This window comes from Aquila chrysaetos, chromosome 9 (genome assembly GCF_900496995.4).
Source record: "Aquila chrysaetos chrysaetos chromosome 9, bAquChr1.4, whole genome shotgun sequence".
Classification (NCBI taxonomy): Eukaryota; Metazoa; Chordata; class Aves; order Accipitriformes; family Accipitridae; genus Aquila; species Aquila chrysaetos.
Window position 1 is genome coordinate 12,524,645 of NC_044012.1, and position 23,586 is coordinate 12,548,230.

Genomic DNA, 23,586 nt, shown 5'->3' on the forward strand with positions numbered 1-23,586 from the left:
TAAAACAGAAGAAATAAAATGTGTTACATTTAGTTCTGTAACACATATCATACAGTTGTCTGTATTTTAAAAACCATTTAATCCTTCTAAAGCTAAAGAGCAATACTACTGCTATCAGTCCACAATCTTCTATTATATTTATGATATAATTAAGACTGATAGTGCCAACTTGATGCAGCATCAGGTATTTATTTTCATGTCTAGTTTTCTGGAAATGCAATGGGTTTAAATGAGCTGTTTTAGAATGAGATAAAATTGTTTACGGAAAGGCATGCCTGGTTCATTGCTTGAAGCAGCTACTCCCACAGGGTTCAGAGCTTTTGATGAGAGTGAAGAACTTAACTGTGTTTTGTGAGGCTGTGCTGGTATATCTGGATGCTACTGAAGCCGTAGATTGGAAATAAGTTGACAGAAAAGAGGTGTTGAAAGGACTCGTTATTGCTTGATGTGGCTAGTCTTGTGAATGTATGTGGAGGGCTGATCAAAAACCCAGAAGCTGCTTAAATGTGTGGGTTTTTTCCCCTGTTTTTCCAGGTGGGGGATAACTGAGATAACTGGGCAGTGTTAAAAATTAGGGTAGTGTTTGGGATTACATTTAGGATTACAGAAAATAAGAGCTGCAGAGTCTTGTTTGTTTTTAAAATTGATCAATGCAGTAAGTTTTTTAAGAGGCTGGCTGAATAGTACCAAAATGCCTTACAGATGCCTATGACTTCACAATTATCATAAAAAGAGTTTCAGAATCAGAATGTCTTAGATCCTCTCCCTCCCTCTCTACCCCTTTTATCCTGTCTTCTGTAAAATCTACAGTGAGTGGCATTAGTTACACGACACTCCTTGAATTTTTGCTTAATCAAGTTTGATATCATCCCTTCTAACTTTTGTCCAGGTTGTAAATGTAAAACTGAGAGGTCTATAATGAACCATTTACTTTTATTTCAAATAGCAGTTCAGTACTAATCTTCTAGCGTCCTGTAAATTCCTCCAAATCCTACAGATTAGCTATGGGAACTGGCAGCAGTGATGCACAGTTGCAGTCTACCACTCCTGCTTCTTCACACATATCACAGGAAGTTCAGCACAGACTATGCCAGCTCATTTCTGGGCGGTTTGAGGATACCACGAGGGAAATCTTTGATTGGGAGTGCTTTGCACAGGGAAAATGTGATGAACTAAAGAACCTAACGTTGTTTTCTATAAAGACACCCTTTCCCTGCTTCCCCTCCCCCTGCAAAAATGCAACCAAACAACCCTGCACATACTGCAAAACCTCAACAGCAAACAAAAGAGCTTGAAGGAATCTAGGCAAGAATGTTTCTTTGTTTAGTCTCATTACATCCTTTACATTTTTAGCTTTAATAGGAAGTTACTTATTTTGCCTGATCTCTCTATTGTATGTCCTACTGTTTCCTTAGTACCTGTGGAAGGTAATACTGTATGCTGCTGTATTAAACTGTCAGTTCCTTAGCCTGTTGAAGAAGAGAAAAGTGATAAAAACGTGAATTATTTTTAAAACATATTTTACCTGAGGTTCCAAAAGGCAATGATTACAGCTGCTACTGTCATAAAGAAGAGAACAAATATGTAGACGTAAAAAAGTAATGTATCCGAGAGTCTTGAAAAAGTATTTAATGGTAGTAAACCAAAAGCTTCTTCGCAAAGATACAGGTTAGCATCAAAATCTCTAAAGAAAAAAGAATAATCCTTGTCATCATGTATTTCATAACTTGATGTCAAAAAGGACGAAAGTTTTGGGGTTTTTTTTCCAAGCAATTATAAAGCCACAGTTGTGCAGATTATCATGAAGGAAAATGTATGACATAAACATGAGGTAAAAATACATGATTTATCACCAAGATTTTAAATGAGAACAACCTGCAGGCTTCACTTAATGAAGTCATACAAAAAAGTAAAATTGCAGGTAAATCATACCTTGTTGCCCCAAATCCAAATTTTGCTTTCAGGAATTTGAATATATGTTCATCTGACTCAAGATTAAGAATTTTCTGTGAAGGGAGAAAAAGAAAGGGAATTATATTTTAAGTATCAAAACCCCAAGCTTTACACAGTAAACAGTTTTTTCATGATTTAAATGAAACTGTAAAGCAACACAGGCTTACTGAGATAGGGTGCTCTGCAATCAAATAAACATTTGGTTTGTAATTATGGTCCTGTGGTCCAAAGGGCAAGTTACTTAATTTTTAGAATCTCTATTATGGTTAGTTTCTTACTTACAGATAAAGATTATCCAGGACAAGTTGGTTTTAACTGTATTTTTTATTTCAATGACCTACTGTATCTTACTGTGATACTTTTAATTTCCAAGTGTACTAGATTTTAATCTGTTGATAGAGATCTTTTGAAGAGACTAAAACTCAAAAGCAGAAAATGTGTTACTGTCACTAATGTCTGCAGATTATCTCCATGCACAAGAAGCAACTAAAAGCATGGTATGGTGTACAACATTTTTATAATGAGTATTCATTTTTAACTGCGTTTATTGAAAAGTAAATTCAATGAAAAACTTTGCAATGCTTAGTAATATCAGAATGCAGTATAAATCTACACTTGTTATAAAATTACAGGTGCACTTCAAGTTACAAATACATATTCGATTATTTGTGTTAATTTATGACATTTTAAGAATATGTTTTAAAATCTATATACCAAGATTAGTAAAATGATCTTCCAGTTCTAAAATGCAGTCTCTGAAATGCAGTGAAGTCTCACTGCAATTTTTATTTAATGATATTACTGTAGATGATTAACAAATAGCTTTTAATGTAACACATTTGTAAGTTTCTATATTAAAAATTATTTGCTTACCTTGATAAATTTATTTATTAGAAGAGTCAAGCACAAGACTAATAGTACATGGAGGATAAGTTTCCCAAGCCTATTAAGCAAGCCGCCCTTTTTTAGGTTTTTCTAGAAAGAGGAAAGTATTAGTATTTCAGTACTTTTTTTTATGTATTTGGAACAAAAGCAACACAGACTATTTGAAATAGCTTATCTGCTAGGCCTGATCAGGATCGAATTTGTATTAGGTTCATGAAAGCAAAAATGTATACAAAACCAAGTATCCAGAATGAAGATATATTTCTTCCACAAAACTGCAGGGACAATATCATGAAAACTCCCCAGCATATTGATCTGGCAGAGTTTTTTAACTAGCCAAACAGCCCTCCTTCAGAGGTGGCCTCATTATATTTATACAACGGCTGGCATGCAGTGCAACTGTGGTTATGTTCCAAGATTCCCCTAATTTCAATAGTATTGTGTGCCTTTTGAAGTATCTATTCACTAGACCTTCCACCTCAATGTGGTGAAGTTGTCTTCTGGTTCTAACTGTCAGTTGATAGGATTTTGAGCAATTTTCCAGTTCAAAGCTCCAGATCTGAGAATGGTTCTTTGGCTGCTCACAGGCAACTTGGAATAGGTACAGACATTGCCTAACTATAAAAAACCACAGTCCTGATTTTAAAAGGTCACAACTGAGAGACAGCAGGAATGGCCCTGTAAGTTCATATATGCTCATTAGAGGCTGTTGTCAATGCCAGTATCAGAAAAAGAGAGAACTGTAAATACAGGAAAAAAATCCTAATCTTTGAAATAAACAATAGATTTCAGTAAACTGAATTTGACACGTGCCTAGTTCTCACAGAATGTTTTGTTGGAGACAGAACCATAAATCCAAGACAAATTCTGCTTGAAACAGGTGTAAAGTCCGTTTATGCAATTTCTTTTCGGGATCCAAACTGCAGCTTGCACAATCATAAATGTTAAACAGCAATCACAGAATTATGGTGTCTGATGTGCTTGGTTATGCTGTAGTTAGTGTAACTGAAATCATTATTTGATCATGCAATGTTTTTGTTGCTTTATGCTATAGTAGTTCCTCTAATTAGTATTAGTAATTTCAGATTATAATGCATATAAATTACTCATCCACATATATATATATCGCACACTCTTTATTTAGTACCACAAAAATATTTTGGTACCTACCTGGATTGTTCTTGCTATCAAGACAGAAGCATTAAAACTTATAAGTAATGATCCAAGAATCATAGAATTAAAGAACTGTAGCACACAGACTAGCAGTAATCCAGAAATCTGAATGATATAGAGCCACATAACCTGTAACAATAATGATATTTTTATGTCTATAAAACTTTACAGTCATAGCTGCTTTTCTCTGAATACATTTTATAATTTATTTCAACATAATTTTTACAAAAAATGTATCATCTTGCACTAAATCATTACACTGAGAGCCATTACCATATCCTTTCTGTATTTATGTCCTGAACGAGTTAGGTTAATATTTTATACCTATTTTATACCTATTTTATACCTAGGGAAGCCTGACGCTATAATAAAGCAGATGAGTTAACTGTAGCATGAGGAAAATATTAATTACTTAATATTTGGAAGATGTTTTGTGTTTTCTTTAGTAAAAGAAGTGTTTCTGTAGCCTCTATTATGTCTTTATGACTGAAGAGTTATGGCTCAATGCAGTTCAGCAATCAAACATTAGCTGATTTCTCTAACTTTTATAATAGTTTAGTAAAGTCCTTTTCGAGCAATGCTAAACTATTATAAATGGTCAACAGAATGCAAACACTAAAACACCAGCTGATTTTCTGATGCAGTGGTACCAAAACATAAATTTTACCTGACACAAAGATCTTGAGTTTAGTCTTGTGTTACAGCAGTGGTGTAAGTCAGTATCAAATGGCCCAACAAACTGCAACAGTTTTAAGTAGCACTTTTTGGAAAATTAATATGCGATAAGAGTGGTGCAGTAAGTCCATTTTGGTATAATTCAGGATGAAGCTGGTAATTTGCCAACTTTTGAAGGTAGCTGATTAGTCACATAAATTACTAACTTCAGCTTACATTTACACATACAATGAAGAGTTTAGAAACTGTTAAATAAACCACATTTATTTTGATATGCAGCCACCATACTAATTTTCAGTTAAATTAATACAATCACTAATATTCCAGTCCGCTTCAAAATTAAAATGAAATTAACATGAATTAATCTTCATCCTACTGTAAACTTCCTTAAAGGAAAGTTAGAACCTTTTTCAACTATTGTAAGCTTTTACAAGGGCTAAAAACTATCTCCATAGAATTTCACACTGACGTTAAATTCAAAGACAATGTTTTCATCTTCTACAGTATATTTCTATTTCCTAAGATTGACTGTAAATGATCCCTTACCTTCTTAGTAACACTTGTTTTACTTTTTGGCTCATTCAGTTCAGCAACATAGCAGTGACAATGTTGTTATTTTGTGGTGAATTTCAATTTACAAAAGATAACTGCTTCTCATGAGGAATCTGGTCTATCTTCTTCCTTCTCTTTATGGTACAGTTCCTACATCTAACTTTCAAACAAGGATGCACAATACTTGAGGCAAAATTCATACATTGTTAGGACTTCAGCTTAGACAAGGATTTCTTGTGCTACATTTTTTTCTTTCTCTGGCCACTTCCAGAGGACATGCTTAAGCTGTAGTATTAGATCAACTGTTATGATGGTGTTTAAAAGCAATCCCTTAATAGTGTCAAAACATACCTGTGTCTAAACAAAACTAGACAAAAATTAAACAATCGAAGTGAATTTCATAAAGTGAAATAAAATCAGCTGAAAAAAATCAGAAATGGTGGTGTTTTGATTATTCATGTTTACACTTGCAGTATATACATTGTGATTACTTAAAAGCACAAAGCAGCACAGTGTGTAATCTGTATTACTTTGGGCATCCAGGCCACCAGTTAGTAAAATACCTCCAAAATTGTTAGCTTTATGATAAAAAAGAAAAAAAGTCTGGTTATTTCCAAACATGATCCTACCTTTGCTGTGGGAAGCATGTCAAAACAGTCCAGTATGAATAATGCCAATGCTTGTATCAGCATCATAAACTGATTAAATTGCCAAGTCAGGCTAAAGAGAAACGTTGCTATGAATACAGCCATAAGTGTCAATCTCTGGAAGGAGTGAAAGGAGTCTTATTTAACTTCATAGTTTGCTTCATTAAAAAACAAACCCAAAAACCCCAAACAAACAAACAAAACCCCAAAACCAAACAAAAAAAACCCCCAACAAAACCAGCCAAAACTCACCTTAATTTCATTTTATTTTAAATCCATTTTTAAAAACATTAATATGAGTTTTCTAACTGCAATAACTGCTTGGAGGATAATGAACATTTTTTTTAGAGTTACACATTCTTGTATTTATGCCTGTATTTTATCATTGTAATACCACTTGCAAGAAAATGGTGAGATCCCAAATAGTTTCAGCCCATAGATTAACATGCAATACGTGTTCTACTATGCTATACATAGCAGGTATTTGAACAAATTGAGGAGTAATGACTTAACAACTGTTTGTCAAAGAAACTGTATCACCAATTTGCTTTTATTCTTGCAGATCAAGACAACCTTCTACATTTGTAAAACAAATTAAATCAAGAGAAAATCTTTAATCCTTGTGGTTTACAAGCTTTTCTCCTGCCCACTTTGTGTTAGTCTCTTATGTTCTTAAATATGCAGTACTGTTGTCTTGTACTCTTTAGAGCTTACCTTTTTATTCTTCCGTGCTGAGCATATGTATTCCTTTGTATTTCAACTACATTTAAATTAACAGAGGGTTCACGTGATTAATGTTTTCAACATTATAATTGATTTGTGTGTATATATCCACTGCTATAAATGCTTATTAAGTATTTTGTCCTAAGTTTTATAGACAGTTTTCTGATACTAATTTTACTGTTTCATACTTATTAGAAATACTCACTTCTTGAACAGGCTGTAAATGAGTTCTGAGTAGGTATGTGATGGCTGCTATCTGAACAGCAAAGAATGGTAGTGCCCAGTTCTCTCTTAAAGGAATGGTGAATTCTACTCTTGTAGTATCTATTCTGTACAAAACAAATGGAGTTTCATAAAATTAAAACAAATAAAACACCAGCTTGGTGACAGAGAGGTTGCAATGACAGGCACCTTTGTGGTATCTTAACTACTTATTGATAAAAATGGAAGCTCCACACTCTAGTTCCTTCAACATGCCTGGCTCTGAAAAAACATCATTATGAAGGTTCTGCAAGTCATCCACTTTTTCTGTACCTCAAATGTTGTACTTTAGCTTCACATACTGTTAAAAAACTTATAGTATGGATTAAATCTTACTTATGAAGCACAGCTTGGGTAATTTAAAAATGAACAAACAAACCCCAAAACAAAACCACTCCCAAAATTGAGCATGTGGAGTTTTCACGCCACAGGTAATTTTACTTCATTTTTTGGTTTACAAAAAGCACATGTAAGAATAAATAGGTATCAATTTATTCACTGTGATCCCAGTGCGTTGGATTTGAATACCGCTAAACTGGGTAGGAACTTCTGGTCATTTTTTGAATGTTCTAAGATAAAACGCATGGGATGGAAGTTAGTAAAAGTTCCTCAAAGCGCAGACATTTACAAAACCTGAATTGAAAGTTAAAAACAAAAAATACTTCCCTTTTTTAGTGTGTAGAGAAAATATTTGCTAAAAAGCAAAGCAACACATCTAAGACATGCTTAGCTGGATGAAGAAAACTTCTAAAATGGAGCTACTCAGTAGCCTCAGATGTACTTCAGCTGGACAGAAAGTCATTATCCAAATCAATTCCATGTACTTAGCCTATTTGCATAAAGGATAACAAGCATCCATTGTCCATGAATTATTAGAAAGATGGACAAAACTAATCTGCTCCAAATATTCTCTACATGGAAAAGATGACCTCATGAAATAAACGTTAACTATTGCACATTGCATGTATTTTTTAATTCCTTTTATCTTAGGAGAAAGAAACATTTTACCACTATATACCTCTAATTATTCTGTAAGGGACACGCTTGCAGATCAAGTTCTTTACAGCTGCTGATTAACATATCAAACAGTTTTGATAGAACTGACACGGTACTTTTATTCTAAGTTACAGATAACAGCCTATATCATGAGTCTTAGCTTCATGCCAGCAGCTTACTGCTGGCCTGAAGCCAGTTCTTCCAATTTTTCTCTCCAAATTGATAATTCTTCAAGTGATAAAGCACTAGAACAGCTCAATTACCATCTTTTTTCTGTGAGTCTTAGTGCAGGAGATGTCTACAGGAATAAGGGACCAGAGAAGCTGAACTTCTGATGATCTTAGGTTGTTGAAGGAATCCCTGGAGGTTGGGTGTGGGGCAGTGAGGAGACCTGAAGGGCATATATGCAAGTGTCTTTAACATCTAAGGGAACCTAGGCTGGAGAAGACAGGGTGCATCATCTGGAGATCCAGACATCTGAAAGATGTAGTCCACTTTCAGAGAATGATTTAAGCCAAAATTTTCTACTCAAACTTCTTGAAACTTTAAAATTCTAGTCTGCTATGACAGCTCATTTATGATTATTTGCTAATTATTTTGTATTATTTAAACATTTTTTTTTTCCATTTTCTGGCTAATCTGGAGAGAGGCCTTATAGTTTCATTTTTTGTCCAATTAATCACGCATTTGAAGGTTTAACGCCTTACCTTTGACATGAGGTACAATTTTAGAAAGATCAAATGTTTAATCTCACTTACCTGTTTGTAATATACCAGCAAGCTGCCAACAACCCTGAAAGCCATGTTCCACTAAGAAGCCAGCTTGTTACATACAGAGCAATGACATAAACTGCCTGAAGTCCAAACAAAGTGTAGATATAAAAATAAACGGGCTCTAGGTATTGCTGTAAAACACAAGAATACTGATGTTGACATAAAACACTCATGGGGGGATTACACTTAATATGAATTAGGTTTTGCTTTTACAAATTAAAAAGGTATCAGGAATATTTCTAATTAGAAAATAACTAAAAAGGGGAGCTATGGTTCACTGCGCAATCTTCATAATGCACTTACAATCTAAAGCCATAAATAAATGCCTACCTGAATTGGAAGAATCCTATACAGAATGCTGAGAAACACCTCCTGGTAAACATTCATTCTTTCAAGTATGTTAATTGTCCTCACAGATTCAGTTTTATTGTCATATACTAAACCATGTAAACCTTAACGATAAAGAGAAATTGAAATAGGAGATTGTCATTTTCCCCCTCCATCTTCATTTGAACAGTGAATAACTTTTCAAAGGTATTTTAGGATGTCTCATCAAAAACTGCAAGCTTGGAGTCAATGATTCAGACCACATTACCTCTGAATCAACATGACCTTCTGAGGTCTTCAGTTTCCCTGCTTCAAATGCGGCTCAGAGTGCTAATTCAAGTACTATGTATTTAGTAATGAATAAAACATTTATTTTTACACTTACATTCCTAGCATAGAATCTGTGGTACATACTGGATCTTGAGAACCATTCTTGTCACTACTTTGAACACAGGTGATGTTAATATCGACAAATGTGTAGTATAAGCAAAATTGCTAGGGAGCAATAGTTAAGTATCTAGGAAACATGAGACTGTCACAGAAAACCCCATCATCATATATGACTTTCTTGGAAGCTGCTCATTGTGTCACTTACTGTCTGGGCATATAGCAAAAAAATTGCCCCTTCCCACAAATAGTTCATAATTCAAATTGAACAAGGGAAGAATAAAAATGAAAGTAATATACTGAATAAACCAGCAAGGTTGAAACCTTAACAGATATGACAGTTGTCCCTCAAAGTGATTGCCTTCATCAGAATGTGAAGGTGTGGCACAGAAACCAATGTATCACTGTGAAATTTATTATGTTCGTAATTTAGTGGCTCCCTGGCATATGAACAGAATAAATCTGTCTCCAGTACAATAGTTACACTATCTTTCACAGTTATGGTATTCCTTGTTCTCAACTATATTTGAAAAAATATTAAAAATAGTCAGCTGGCAACATGAAGTAAAACTTACTTTACAGTTTACAATACCTTGCTGGATGGAAGCAGCCTGAATCATCTGTTTGTAGTAGGAATAATAAAGTCCACATTCAGTTCTGAATGAAATTTCTCTTTCGACTTCCTGCAAGTGAAAGTTCAATAGTAAATTCACTTTCCATTTGCTTTTCAGAATCATAGGAAGCTGCCTTCAACTGAAATTCTTGCTGCACCAGGGAAACTGACCTATACAGTGGCTTGAGTCTTGGCATTAGTGCATTCTATGCAACTTACTTCAAGTAAAGGTAAACTACATGGACAAATTAGGGTGAGAGGCAAATGGCTGAGGTGTCAATGCCTCTGTGAACTGGGGAAACGTATATGCGTTTTGTGATTCTGATATGCTGTTCGGAAACATTTTTGATCTTTTACTATTTTTTTGGTGATATTCAATGTTTAGATAGGCGCAGTGGCCAACAGCTGGACTTTAAAACTGCATATGCTTGCTCCATGTATTTAACCTTTTCTTCCAGATGTAGATATCCCATAGTGTTCCATGGCTTTACCACCTTAAGGCTCAATTAATTCAGTGTGCTATACTTGGGACTGCACCATAATGCTACTCTCAGCTACTCTGAGATTTCAGCTGGCAGGGTATGCTGCTTCCCACTTGTTAAATGCTGTTTCTTGCAGGAAGCCAGCTGTTCATCACTTTCATACTTCAATTATAGATTAAAGGAAGGGCGATTATTTACCTTTTTTTAGGTGTAGTTAAAGTTATTATTTTTAATTTAAAAATGTTCAAATTATTTACACTAGGTACACTTCAAACTGTGCCTCTTTACTGGCTGATATTGCAGCATGTGGAGTCTAGTGAGATATGAAAGCTCTCCTAGAGAAAACTGCTCTCAGTACAGGTTCTTTGCTTTGGAATTCACCTCCTTTTGTTAACTCATTAGTTGTGAAGACCTAATGAAATTTAACAAATTCAGAGCCTTGGGCGACTACACTTAAACAAAATAAGACTCCATGAACAAGCAATCTGAAGAGAAGTAATAGGCATCTTGTACAAAACTGTTTTATTATTAGTGATCTTTTTAGTAGTTTATATAAAAACATCCCAGCAAATATCTCTGATAAGCAGTAAATTAGAAAACATTTCTAACCAGATTTGAAAATCCAATGAGATTCCTGTATGTGATGCAAGCAAGTCATTAAGAAATTTAAGTGAGATTTCTAAAGATAATCTTATTAATTCAGCTTTCTTTACAAAAGAACATTACTGAAATAATGATGTTACTGTTTTCTGATATTTTTATGAATGCCATTCTGGTTAACGCAACCTCGCACAGAATCCCAAGACTTTCGTCTTTCTTATACAGTCCCATCTCTTTTACTGGAACAGAATCAATACTATTTCAGAGCTAACATAAAGCTAGATAAAAAATCATGTTCCTCCCTCCTCTACTGCCCAGTATAGAATCTTATCTCTAAACATGTGTTTTATTTAAGTCAACTGTTGACAAACTAAACCAATATTAGTTCTGGTCTGAGAAAAATCAACACATAAAAATGCATCTGATTCAATGTAAGTTCACAATTAAACTCTCCAGCTGCTCTACAACATACAAATCATGATAATACCAGCAGAAGAAACTGACATTGGCACTAAATACCAAAAGCCACACACTTAACAAAATGAGAAAGCTGGATTTTGAACGAGCTCTAGTTTCAAATTCATCACTACTGAAAAGTTTTCTAATTCTAAAAAGTGGCTGATTCTCAGTGGTCATACAAAAAAAAAAAAAAAAGAAAAAAGAAGGAATGCTAACATTTGGAATTTATTAAGGGGGAGACAGTAGTCACAGAGGGGGATCTAATCAGCAAAAATGCATTCAAACATGATTAATTTGTAATCCTGGCACCAGCTGTATTCAACCAAATGCTATACTTTATGAGACAAACACTAGTGAGTTTTACATCTGTTTCATGCTAAGATAACATCTGTTTTATTCACTCACAATACTTTTCCAGTTCTACAGCAGTTTATAGTTTTCCAAGTATTCCATGTCAATAAAAACATACAGACTTATGGGTAAGCATTATAAAAGCACATGTTTATCTTTCTGGATATTAAATTTGTGAGTGTTTAACAAAGAAGTTACCACTGTTCCAAGGGAAAAAAAAAAAAAAAGAACACTATCCTCAAGGATACATATAGAGTTGCATATGATTTCAATTTATGCAATTGTATCCTAACAATATTAAGCATTCAAAACAAAATACAAAGGACTTTTCCTCTCAAGGGCAGTGCAAAAAAATAGGTTTCCTCAAACTCCTTAACCAAGTCATTCAGAATACTGAGCAAGCAAAGTCTGAGTTGAGTTTTTCTATAAAGAGCATAAGCAAAGTTCCAATTGCTTTTCTTTTTTAACAAAGCTAAACCACAATTCGTGTAATTGAAAATATTTTTTAGTTGTTCAATTTAAGATCAGAAAGATTTGAAAACAGTCTCAACCATACAAATGGAACCTCAATACACAGCTGCTATCAGTGTTCCTGGTTGTGAATCATGCCTTCAGCAAACATATTTAATACTTGTGCATGGTCTCTTTGCTGGTTAACCTCATGCCCATCTTTTAGAATGGCGTGCTTCCTACTCAGATCAGACTTTGGGTCCAGAGTAAAAGTACCCGTAACTACTCGACAGGTATTTCTTTGGAAAAATACCACCAAAGTATTGGATTGCCCTTCTCTTTACGGCTTACGCATTCACTTTGTGGAGTTCTAATTAGCTGGCTACCCGTTTCCCCACCTTTTTTCATCTTTCTTTTATATTCAAAATGTAAAAAGGGAGAATATAAGCACTTCAGAGAAGGAATCCCAGGATTCTTATCCTGCATGTCTGAAAGATTTAAAATTTGATATTTTTATTCCTGACTTCTTGCAAGCAGCAATTTTACTAAAGGAAAATTCAGTAACAGTAGTCTAAATGCTTACTCAGAAGTGATGATGAACAAATGAAAGCTCTGAAGTTTACCTGTTTGTGTTACAGTATTAATTTGCTATGTGGCCTTGACTCATTCCTGCTCAAGGTTTCTTCAGAGTTTGCATTTGAACAAGCAATACAACATCTGACAGGAGAGGTGATGCAATTTTCCCCCTGCCCCCCATTTTGTTATTTTCATAGCAGATCCTGTTCCAAAAAGATACTATGCTTGAGGAGTAGTCACTAAACTGCTATTGAAAATTACTGAATATAGACCAGCTGTTCTATATGTGCAGTGCAATAATTTTTCAGAAAACCTGAGAAATAATTTTTGGCTACGGAATCTGTTTCAGCTGTCACCATTATAAACAGAAATCTTTGTTGGTTTAATGCCTATGAGAAGAGATTCAAACTTTTTTCCTGAAAATTGTGTGGTCAAGGTAAGTGATTATAACCTTCTGTGATCCCTGCTGGAAGCATACACAAACACAGCTTCTGACTATGTGACACAGTATTCAGCACTCATTTTTTTTCATAGTTCTTTCAGGAGGTCTTGGAATAAAAAAAAAAGAATACCAATCATGTACCTCTTTCCTAGCATAGACCACTCTTCAAGATCTGCATTTTCAGTTTTTCTGATAAGGAAACAGTATTACATCTTTCTCCAATGACCATGGATTTATAATAGCTGGCATATTTATTAGCAAAGAAGAACAAGATTCACACATAATACAGCAGCTGAAATCAATGCACTGTTGAAAGCCGTATTCAAAATAGAAGAAAACAGTATAACAACCACAGAACAGTTTTTCTAGCTGGGTGAACCATTGCTGGAAGACACCCAAAACTGAACTGGCTTTCTATGAGTTGCAATTGAAATTACAGAAAGGTAATCACTACAAGTGTATGTGCAAGTTGTGACTTCAATTACTTAGAAGTCAAGAATCATGACTTTGCATAATGAACTCTCTTAATTTTTACGGTTGCATACAATTGGCAAACTGCACAATTTTGTAACTAAGCAATCGTGATGTTCATATATCAATGGGGTCTTCAGAACAAAAATTCCACCTTTTGTACCTAAATGGTATGTGTAAAAACCTCTGTCTAGGTTAGTGCAAAAGTGTCAGATAAACACTGCAGACCTCCTTCTGATGTACAAAGAGAAGAGTACCTCCACGTACAAAAATGGCAAGCCTCCCATTACATCTCACTATATTAATTTAGTAGCCATACATACCCTTTGCATATGAATTCTTACTATCTGAATAACTGTAGCTTATTGGAAGAAAGGAAAAGTTCAGGGGGATAATATGTTGTTAAATAATTTTTACGTCAGAGTTCAGTAACATAAAATCCCCAAATTTGCACTGTTTACAGCCAATTCAGTGTAACTGAAGTTACTATGTTTCATAGGCATGGGGGTTAATGAAACACTGAATGTGTATTAGCATTGCTTCCATTTCTTCTATATGTAATATTTAATGAAAATAAAATAAAACTAACTAACCTCTGCACTTCATTAAGCAAGCATGCAATAATTGTGTGCCAAGTATTAGACTACTGTCCTCCATTCTGAGAATTAGGGCTGGGGTACGCATCAAAATAAAACTTTCTCCTTCAAAATTTTTAGAAAATACAATGTTAGAAAAAAAAAAAAGGCAAATTTTCCATTTATTTTCAACATAATTTTTGAGGATCTCAGATTGTACCATAGTGTATTTTATTCTTGTCTTTTATTAGTATATGGTATGTGCTGTAATTATAACACTAGCCAGTTCAGAAATGCTTGAAAATGTGTACATACATCTAGAGATACACTACAATGTCCACTCGTACATATAGGCACAGAGATGTCTATATACTGTTTTACAGATGTAAGGACGAGCCTTCCCGTCTCAGCTTCACAGGAAATTTCACAGGCTCTTCACATGCAGTCTTCTCTTCACACACTACTCATAAAACAGTATTTTCTTTAAACTTTATCTCATCCACGTATATTCCCATGTATTCTTTCTCTGCTTAGTTAAGAGAAAATGTTTCAAAATATACAGTTTAGATTTCTGACCTTGCTTATCTCACTTATGATGCTCTGATACGGATACTGGCAGGAAAACAAGCCTAGACTGTATTTTTTAAGTTAACAGTAAAACCTGAGAAAGCTTTGTGTTAATCAAAGTGAGAGCACAGTCAGTTCTGACTTGGCAGAGAATTGCAGAAAATTTGATCAGACTTGACTCATCCCCAACATTCTTTGTATTTGCAAATGAAGTGCAGGGGATACTACCTGTTTGGTCTCAAGCTGTAACAAGCAATTTGAGAACAAACCTTTAAAAGTACCTTTGAATCTTGCTTGGGACGTAAGTGTTTACAAAATAAATTGCATTTGTCTGATCAATCAAGTTAGAGCTATAGCCTTCTATTTGGGAAGATATCCTTAGAAATAACGTAAGTTGAGAGCGCATACATGCAAAGAACAAACAGTATACACTTATAGCTCCAAAAAGTCAGAGCATGTATGAATCCTGATCACTTTTGGCTCTGTGTTACAACTGGTTATTTTATCTCTAATAATATGTGAAATCTCATTAAAGCTTTTCCTGTTGTTTTCAGTTTAAAATTAGCACTGTAGCCACATGCATTCTCTGGTGGAGTTAACATCTTACTGAAGAAGGTATAATGTGAGATCAGAGAATATCTGCATCTCTTTTAACCTGCTGGTAGATGAACTTAATGCTTTTTAGAATCTTTCCATCAAATTGGCTGAAATTGCTCATGTTCCAATGTTACTAGCTACCGTATCAACTTCTTAGGATGAAATGAGAGCTACAGAGAACAGAATCCAGACTAGAAGTATCTGGAGGGGTTTATTTCAGTTTTGATATCTAATGGCATTGTAGTGTACTTAAAATGAAAACAATAATTATCAAGTAAGATGAGCATTTCATTCATCGGGGGGCAACTTAATTGCAACTACAGACTTGCTTCTCTCAGTGAGCTTTGTGTCCCTCTGTATCAGTTCAACAGAATAAAAATGCTGTATTGTTATGTTCATACATTGCCACAAGTCCATGCCTGTTTGTACTTTGAAATATACAATACCCGTGGAATGAATCAACACTTGCTTTCGGAAGGAAAAGGCAAACTTAAGGTGTACCTTCAATATATATACAATCTATCCATATATTCAAAGGAAGATGACAGTGAGTACAAAACAGTATTATATGTATAATACAACAGCAATTGCTTCACTTAGTGCCAACTATTTTTATTACAGGTATGTAAATGTTTCTGGGACAGACAAAGTGCGTAGTACCAGAAAGCAATGTAAGTATTCCAATTAAATATACGTGCTCTTGAATAACATAATACATAGACCTAACAGAGTGAATTTTAGGCATCTAACAGGAAAATGACTCACCTGTTTCTTTTCTCTGGTTAAATTTAGATATGTGTACAGCTGCATTATTTTCCCATGCAATGATTCTAGGAGAAAACTAGTCAGTCCTGGATCTTAGGAATGAAAATTCTCCTACAGTATAGAGGTTGGTTTTACATTGGTGAATGTCTGAAATATGTTTTGAGGTTTGCACATTTAGGATAACATTATATAAAATTAGTATTGAATAGTAAGAGACTGTGCCTAAACTGTATTACAAGATCACAGTATAAATACAATTAACGAACTGTATGCCAAGATTTTGCATATTGTTTGTTTTAACTGTTTTTTGTTTGGTTTTGGATTGTTTTGGATAAAAGAGAGATGATTATAGAGCAACATATAGTAGATTGTTGAAATTCTATTCTAGATAATGATCAATGATTGGAAGAACCATAGCTACAACTCAAGCAAGAGCCCTGTAGCAATGCTTTTAGAGAAAAATTGGGGAAAGTTATTTATAGAAATGATCAAGTATTTAAAAAGCGGTGGGAAGGGAAGCACAGCTTTTTTTAAATTAAATGTTAAAAAATTAAATATTCGATGTTTTTGAGCAAGTTACAAGACAAATACACAAATAAATGAAATTTCGACTAACACTCATATTGATGAAACTATGAAAAATACTGTTACCTTAATATTGGAAAACCACAGGTCATTTTCATGCAGTGTAGCAACATAAACAGAAGTAAGAAGTCCAAGAGAGATGGCAACAATTCCACCAACAGTTATTGAGAGTATATTCCACAGCTTTCCACCTGTATGACCTTGGAAGACAAATATTTCACTCTGTAATTGTGGAACACCTAATTCAACTTAAAAGGAATTTTGGAAACTCATTTATACATTGCCTGTGCTACTACAGTTTATATTCTGTAGGTAACATGACATTTGTAGGACAAATGGTTTCAAGAGGTCTTTATGGAGATGTGTTTTTCATTTTCTAACATAACAAACTCAGAGTATTTTATTTACATGCAAAGTGAAATAAGGTGTGCCTTAATTGGTAAAATGTAGTTATATTTTAAGAACACCATGATCATATACAAATCTAGATAAATACCACATCTAATTTGTAAATCTAAATTGGAATACCCTCCAGGGCACCTTTTTTAATTAAGGCAATACAGGATGACAGATTACAAAGTAAGAAATAAAAATCTTCTAACATCTTAAAACTGCTGCCTGGTTTTTGGGGACTTGCTTAGCAGTTGTAAAAAACAACACTGAAGGTTCAGAAGTCTCACTAAATACCCAGAAAGAGACTGAACAGCAGCCAAAGCAGCCTTGGATAATGGTGTCTTGCTTTGAATTGCAGATGACCTCCTGTTGACATCAGAGTAAGATTATAGATGGAATGATGGGAAAGAAAGGTTGTGTTTCTAGGATAAGATTTATCGTACTCTTATATTCCTGGTTTTTAGAGGTTTTGGTGGTTTTTTTAATGTTGATATAGGGCTTAATATGAATCTTAGTGATCTGGAATTATATCTTTGGAATGGCTATTTCACCCTCTATGCGTCATCTACATAATGGGTACCAAATACGCAATTCAATGGAACTGAGGGCTGGGCTGGATGAGAACTAGGATCACTTTCCCATTTTGTATTTAGCCTAAGCCTAAGTGTACTTGTGTGGAAACAACAATGTAACTTTCCTTTCATCTACCCAAATTGCACATATAGAAACGTCTGGAATTTAGATCAAAACATCCCTTAAAATAAGTTAATTAAAAAAAACCAAACCCAACAAACTTTGCCAACTCTAAAGAGATAATTCCAAACAAAAATGTCAGTATTTCATCACTTAAACAGATCCTCGAATTAAGATACTTAATGTCTCTCTTTTAAATTTACTTAGCAAGTCTGCCCTATAGTCAAAAAGCAAGGGTTTGGAGTTAAATTCAGATTTCATGTGCAATCTGCTTATATTTAACTACAACTCATCACAGGTCTTGAAATCCTTTTAAGTTACCAATGATTTGAACTGGGATTCGTTCAAGAACCTACGATAACTATATGAAACGTGATAGTGTGTCACTGATACTAAACTGAAAAAAAAATTTTTCTCACCAATTTAAGTTAGGATTTTTAAAATAAAGATGAGACTGACATGCAGTAATCTGCATGCCCTCTGTCTCATACAATTAATTTTGGTGATAGATATTCAAGTATGAAAATGTATTTGGTACATACCTAGTTCTAACCTGTGCTTAGGATAGATACCAAAAGCTACACACTACTAAAAAGCCATAATGTTACAATACTTTTCATTCACCCACCAGTCAGAATTTTCCCATCAGGCTTCAAATTCTTCTCCTCTGAAGGCTGATCATCATCCGCTTCCGTGCCTTTTCCGACCCTTCTCTGTCTTATGGTTGTCATGATGTCAGTCACTTTAATTCATTATTCTTCAGTCTGACTCCTAAATGGACACATACAAGCAATGCATCTTCCTACCCAAACATTCACTGAATACTGTATGAAATATCTGAAAAGAGAACCATATTTTACCGCCCTCAGAGACTTTGGCTTACAGAGCTATACTGTCACTGAAGTGTATCTTACAAAAATGCAAGATTTTTTTAAACTGTTACAACTCAGAGTGCAAATGAAAGTTTACAAAACATTATCTTAAATTTGCAAAGCTTAAGTTCACAATTCTACATACTCTTGTCCAGGTTTTCAGAACGATTCATTGACTGCCAACACCTTTGGCCCTTGACTCAAAATGCACACCAGGCTGCCCTTCTTTGAAAAAAGTGTAAGCCCTTCAAAGAAAAATTAGTCCTTTTAGGGTATTTTAGTTGGGCACCTAAAATAGAAAGCCAGTTGTTTAAATCTTGGCTTTCAGGAAATCCCGAAAAAGGGAGCTGTAAGATGCAAAAATGATGCCGGAGAACATGTGCTATAAAAGACTAGAGAGACAACGTTAAAAAAAATCCTTGATGTTTTATACTATTAAAGTACCGTAAAATTTGAGAACATTACAAAAAAGACAAAAAGGAGAGCAGCTAGTCCTCCCCATCAATTCCCAGGTGCTCTCTGCTCTGTGAGCATGATCCATACATAAAACTGCTTCAACCTGCCATTCTACATTTGAAAATCAACGACGTTCCATCCTGAATGCAAAAATCTGCTACCATTCCCAGAGCACAAACACTGATATTTGTGTTACCACTGGTGTAACTGACTGGTAATGGTAACGCTCCAAGAGATACATCTCAACGGCACAACTCTGTTGTTTTAAAGCCTTTGCAGTGGATTAGCTTCACCTCCTTCCCACATGCCTGGGAAAACACAAGGAGGGACTATGCGAGCATGTATCTGAGTTGTTCTTAAATAGCCGGTTTGTAAAAAACCTGACAATTAATTAATACGGGCAAGATGGTCATCATAACCATGCTATTTCTTTGCACTGCCAGTCTCGGCCAGCTTTCCTCAACGCCTCATGTCGAAGGGAACGCTTTCGCCGGCACACGCGGGGAGAGCCTCGACAGGGCGCCGGGAGGGGAACGTCCCGCCTCCGTCCTCACAGCTGCCCGAGGTGAGGCCAGGCGAGGCGAGGCCTGGGGCGGCGGCAGGCTCTGCGGCTGCAGGCCGGGCCTGGGGCGGGGAGCACGACGGGGAGCCCGGGGGGGAGGCCGTCGGTGGCGGCGGGGCAGCGCGCCGGACAGGCGAGAGGGCGGCCGAAGACCAGCGCGCCTGAGCCGCCGCGGACCGTCGGGGAGAGGGAAGCGGCCCCCGGGGCTGGCCAAGGGCGGGAAGGGGAGGCAGGAGGGCCGGGCCTGGGGCCGCGGCTCCCCCGGCGGCCGGGGCGGGCCCCGCGGGGCGCGGGCAGCTCCACACAGCGCCGCCTTTCCGCCGCTGAAGGCGCCGTTCGCCGCGGCCTGCGCGGCCCGGCGCGGCCTGCTTGGCGACGGCTCCGCCGTCCGCCCGTCTCCTCCCCTTCCCCTCCGCATCCCCCCCCGCCCCGGCCCCCCGCGGGGCCGATACCTGCCGGCGCTCCGAGGGCCGCGGGTTAGCTGCAGCGGGGCGGCGGCTTCTCCTACCGGCGCTGCCCGCCGAGAGGAGGGGAAAGGGCGGCCGCGGACCGCGGCGCCTTTTGTTCGCCCCCGCCAGGCGGAGCGCAGGGGCTGCGGCAGCCGGGGCGCCGGGCTCGGCCGCGGGCAGGGGCGCGGCGGTGGGCAGGTCAGCCGCCGGCGGCGGTCGGGGGAGGCCGGCGCGGGGAGGAGCTGCCGGCTTTGGGGAGGGGGCGGGCTGAGGAGCGGGGCCGGGCTGCGGGTGGGGCAGCCCGTCCGCGCCGTGCGGCGGGGCGCGGGGCGGCACTTCCCTCCCTGGGGCTCGGCGGGCGCGTCCGGCTTGCCTCTGCCGCGAAAATAAAAGTAACGGCCGGGACGAGGTTGTCGGCGAAAGCGGAGGCAGGCGAAACCGCCCCGGTCTCAAACTCGGCCCTCCCCGCCCCGAAAGGGCTTTAAGGAGTTTAAATTTCAAAAGGCGGGCTTGCGGCGGGCCGTGAAAATCCAGCCGGCGAGGCGGGCGGGGGTGAGGTTGGGCGGTCGGGGCCCGCCGAGCGGGATGTGCCCCCGGCAGCGGTCTGCCGTCCGCCGGGCGGGAAGGGTGCGGTCTGCGGGTGGTGGGGCCCGCCGGGCTTACACAGGCGTGGAGCATTCTTTTCTAAAACAGTGACGTAGAATTTATTTTTAGGGTTTCTTTTCCACACAGATGTAGTTCCAGAAATACGTGAAGTGACTTTTTTAATTTCAGTTGGAATCCTATACAGGAGAGGTGTATTTTGTATGCAGTTCATTATAAGTTCCATTGTATTTCTTGATCAACCGCGGCATAGACATGCAAGGAGGGAAAAGACCTTTATTGCTGTAGCAGAAAGATAACGGCAACACCAGACTTTATTCTACTTGAGACGTACAGCCTACACTTAGAGTAAATTCTTTATTGTATATTTTGTTTGTAGTGTCTTTAAAGATAGTTATTGTAGAAAAAAAGTTTCCCTATGAAGCCTTTACCAACGTGCCATCTCCCAGATCCTATCACGGAAAGTGGATTTCCCAATAATACATAATCCATACAAATTCAGTGGAACAGGCAGGGCTAGAGTTTACTTTTTCAATATTCAATTGATTTTCCGTCATCATTTTACAGTCCGGAAATAGTTACTTTTTTTTTTTTCTTTTTCATTCCACAACTGTGGTTCATTGGCAAAGTCAGTATTTTGAGTAAAAAGAGGCATGAAATTCATAGAAAAACATGCTCAGAGATGCCAGGCAAACTGTGTAACTAGTAATCATCCTGGTAATTCAAGCTTTGAAGCCATTGACATTAGAATTCAGGAAATTTTTCAGTATCTGTCTTCACACACTTAGTATGTTTCATAAGTATTTTTTAGAACAAACAATGATTTTTTCTTCCTTCCTCTGATTAAGCTCTCCAAATAGTTAAAAATTTCTATTATAAGTCAACTTACAACAAACAGACTAGCCATACTTTTTGAGCAAAAAGACAGGTGGTACATTTGTGGGAAATGCTTAAACTAAGAATATGGAAACTGAAGAATTACGGGCTTTACAACGGGCATTAGATTTATCTTATTTTTATCACTAATAGCATCACTGCTGCATCATACATGTCAGGTGTTTGTTAAAATGAACATACTGTACAGAGATCATACAAGTGATTTTACAGTGTAAATAAAGGAAAAAAATAGCTTGAGTGTGTGTATGTTTTTGTGTAAAGGAGGTCAGATATAATGTACTTAAATTTCTAAGAAAGGCAATGCTGTGGAAGATGTTTCCTACAGTGGAAATTCTGTTTATCCACTACCTGTAAAGAGGCCAATGCAAAGTGAAATCTACACAGAACAAAAAGTTGCAGAACATAATCATTTAAGAGCTTTAGAAATCCGGTAGTTATGCATGTTCAATACATTTGGGACCAGTATAAGCCTGTTCTCTGTAGAACCAAAACTTGGGTATCTTGAACTAAATGACAGGCTGTGTAGCGTGGTTGCCAACAGGCAGCAGTACTAGGAAGAGGGGGAGTTAACAGTTGTCTTAGTTCTACTGTGTTTTATGATACTGTGCATATGTGTAATAATACATTTGTATGTGATAAGTTACTACGGTCAGTTGAAGAGTTTTCCATTTTGCAGAAATGATTGCAGATTACCAGCAGTACAAATTCCACTAACATTCATGAACTACTAATGCAATCTACACGGTGAAATAGTGTTATTTGAACTGAAAACAGCTTGTGTAATAGAAAAGCATTAGATAGCCTTACATAGCGGTTAATGTATCTAAGAGTAACTGTTACTTTTAAGTCATTTTAGAATACCTGATCAGCTATAGCCATCATTTTGAAATATTAATGCCTATTATTCAAGTTTCAAATAGCAGAAGATTAGACAGTAGGGAAAATAAAACCCACATTTTTTCCCAATTCTGTGTAATATTTTAACAAGTCATACTTCCTGTGTGTGTTTGGGGACAGCACTAGAAAAAAATGGAGTGGGAGAAAAACCCTCTGTCCTGATCCTCTGTCTGGAAGTACTCAGAAAAGATGAATCTGGTGCTGTTTTGCCTAATATTCTAAGGACACCACCTGAAATACAGTAATAGCTGGAAAGCATTACACTGCAGCGTTCTGTACTGCCTCTTTTTGCCAGGGACTAGAGCAATGTAAGTGTAAAAACCGAAAAAAATCCTATGTCATGAGGGAGATAGATATACCCGAGAGTTATTATTCAACATATTCTCACTGAAACAATGTATTAGTTAGGCAACATGTCTGTTGATAATGAGATTTAATGTTTTAAGGTGTGATATACAGAAAAACTAAAGAACTTCTAGATTGATACTAATCCCTGAAAATTGTATTATAAAATGTAAATTAAAATACATCAAACTGTAGCAAGCGATCAGTAATACTGTATTATTATAATAATACCGTAACACTGGCTTTATACTTGCCAAAGCAGCAAAAGGATATTATTTATCAATATTCTTGTTGCTCACTGTGTTCCAACTAGATCGTATGGTAGCAAAGTCTTATATGGTAGTATCAAGTTACCCATAATCCCAACAAGTGTTAATCCCAACAAGTGTTAAGTCAAACATTTACAAACCCATAGTGTATAGGAAATGGTTGAATGAAACTTTAAATTCAATTTCTTTATGGTGTTTACATTTGTGTTTTCTCTTGGATTCAATACTGTAGAAAGAGCTACTGTGAACTAGAAACACAGGAGGA

General features: G+C 36.9%; 1 protein-coding gene and 1 long non-coding RNA gene across 12 annotated transcripts in view; one reads left to right on the forward strand and one right to left on the reverse strand.

The window, feature by feature from the left end:
* Positions 1-20,553, reverse strand: part of DPY19L3 (dpy-19 like C-mannosyltransferase 3) — a 39,502-nt gene extending 18,949 nt beyond the window's left edge. For 4 of the 11 annotated variants that reach the window (XR_005933211.1, XR_005933212.1, XR_003924797.2 and 1 more), the window contains exons 1-11: positions 18,600-18,808; positions 16,952-17,085; positions 9,945-10,035; positions 8,969-9,090; positions 8,624-8,769; positions 6,814-6,937; positions 5,868-6,002; positions 4,009-4,140; positions 2,827-2,928; positions 1,933-2,006; positions 1,526-1,684 (exon numbers count right to left, since the gene is read on the reverse strand). Coding sequence is in view for 8 of the 11 variants with exons in the window: in XM_030023851.2 (XP_029879711.1) it covers positions 1,526-1,684; positions 1,933-2,006; positions 2,827-2,928; positions 4,009-4,140; positions 5,868-6,002; positions 6,814-6,937; positions 8,624-8,769; positions 8,969-9,090; positions 9,945-10,035; positions 16,952-17,085; positions 18,600-18,702 (1,322 nt within the window). In the remaining 3 variants the exon portion in view is untranslated. Of the gene's footprint in view, positions 1-1,525; positions 1,685-1,932; positions 2,007-2,826; positions 2,929-4,008; positions 4,141-5,867; positions 6,003-6,813; positions 6,938-8,623; positions 8,770-8,968; positions 9,091-9,927; positions 10,036-16,951; positions 17,086-18,599; positions 18,809-18,988; positions 19,946-20,313 lie in introns of those variants that run through there. The other 7 variants (XM_041126176.1, XM_030023847.2, XM_041126175.1 and 4 more) reach the window with 7 other exon arrangements.
* LOC121233544 lies at positions 9,468-22,047 on the forward strand. Its single transcript, XR_005933216.1, has 3 exons — positions 9,468-9,478; positions 16,425-16,428; positions 21,492-22,047. It is a non-coding gene; the product is annotated as an uncharacterized LOC121233544 (long non-coding RNA).
* Positions 22,048-23,586: the final 1,539 nt, after the last annotated feature.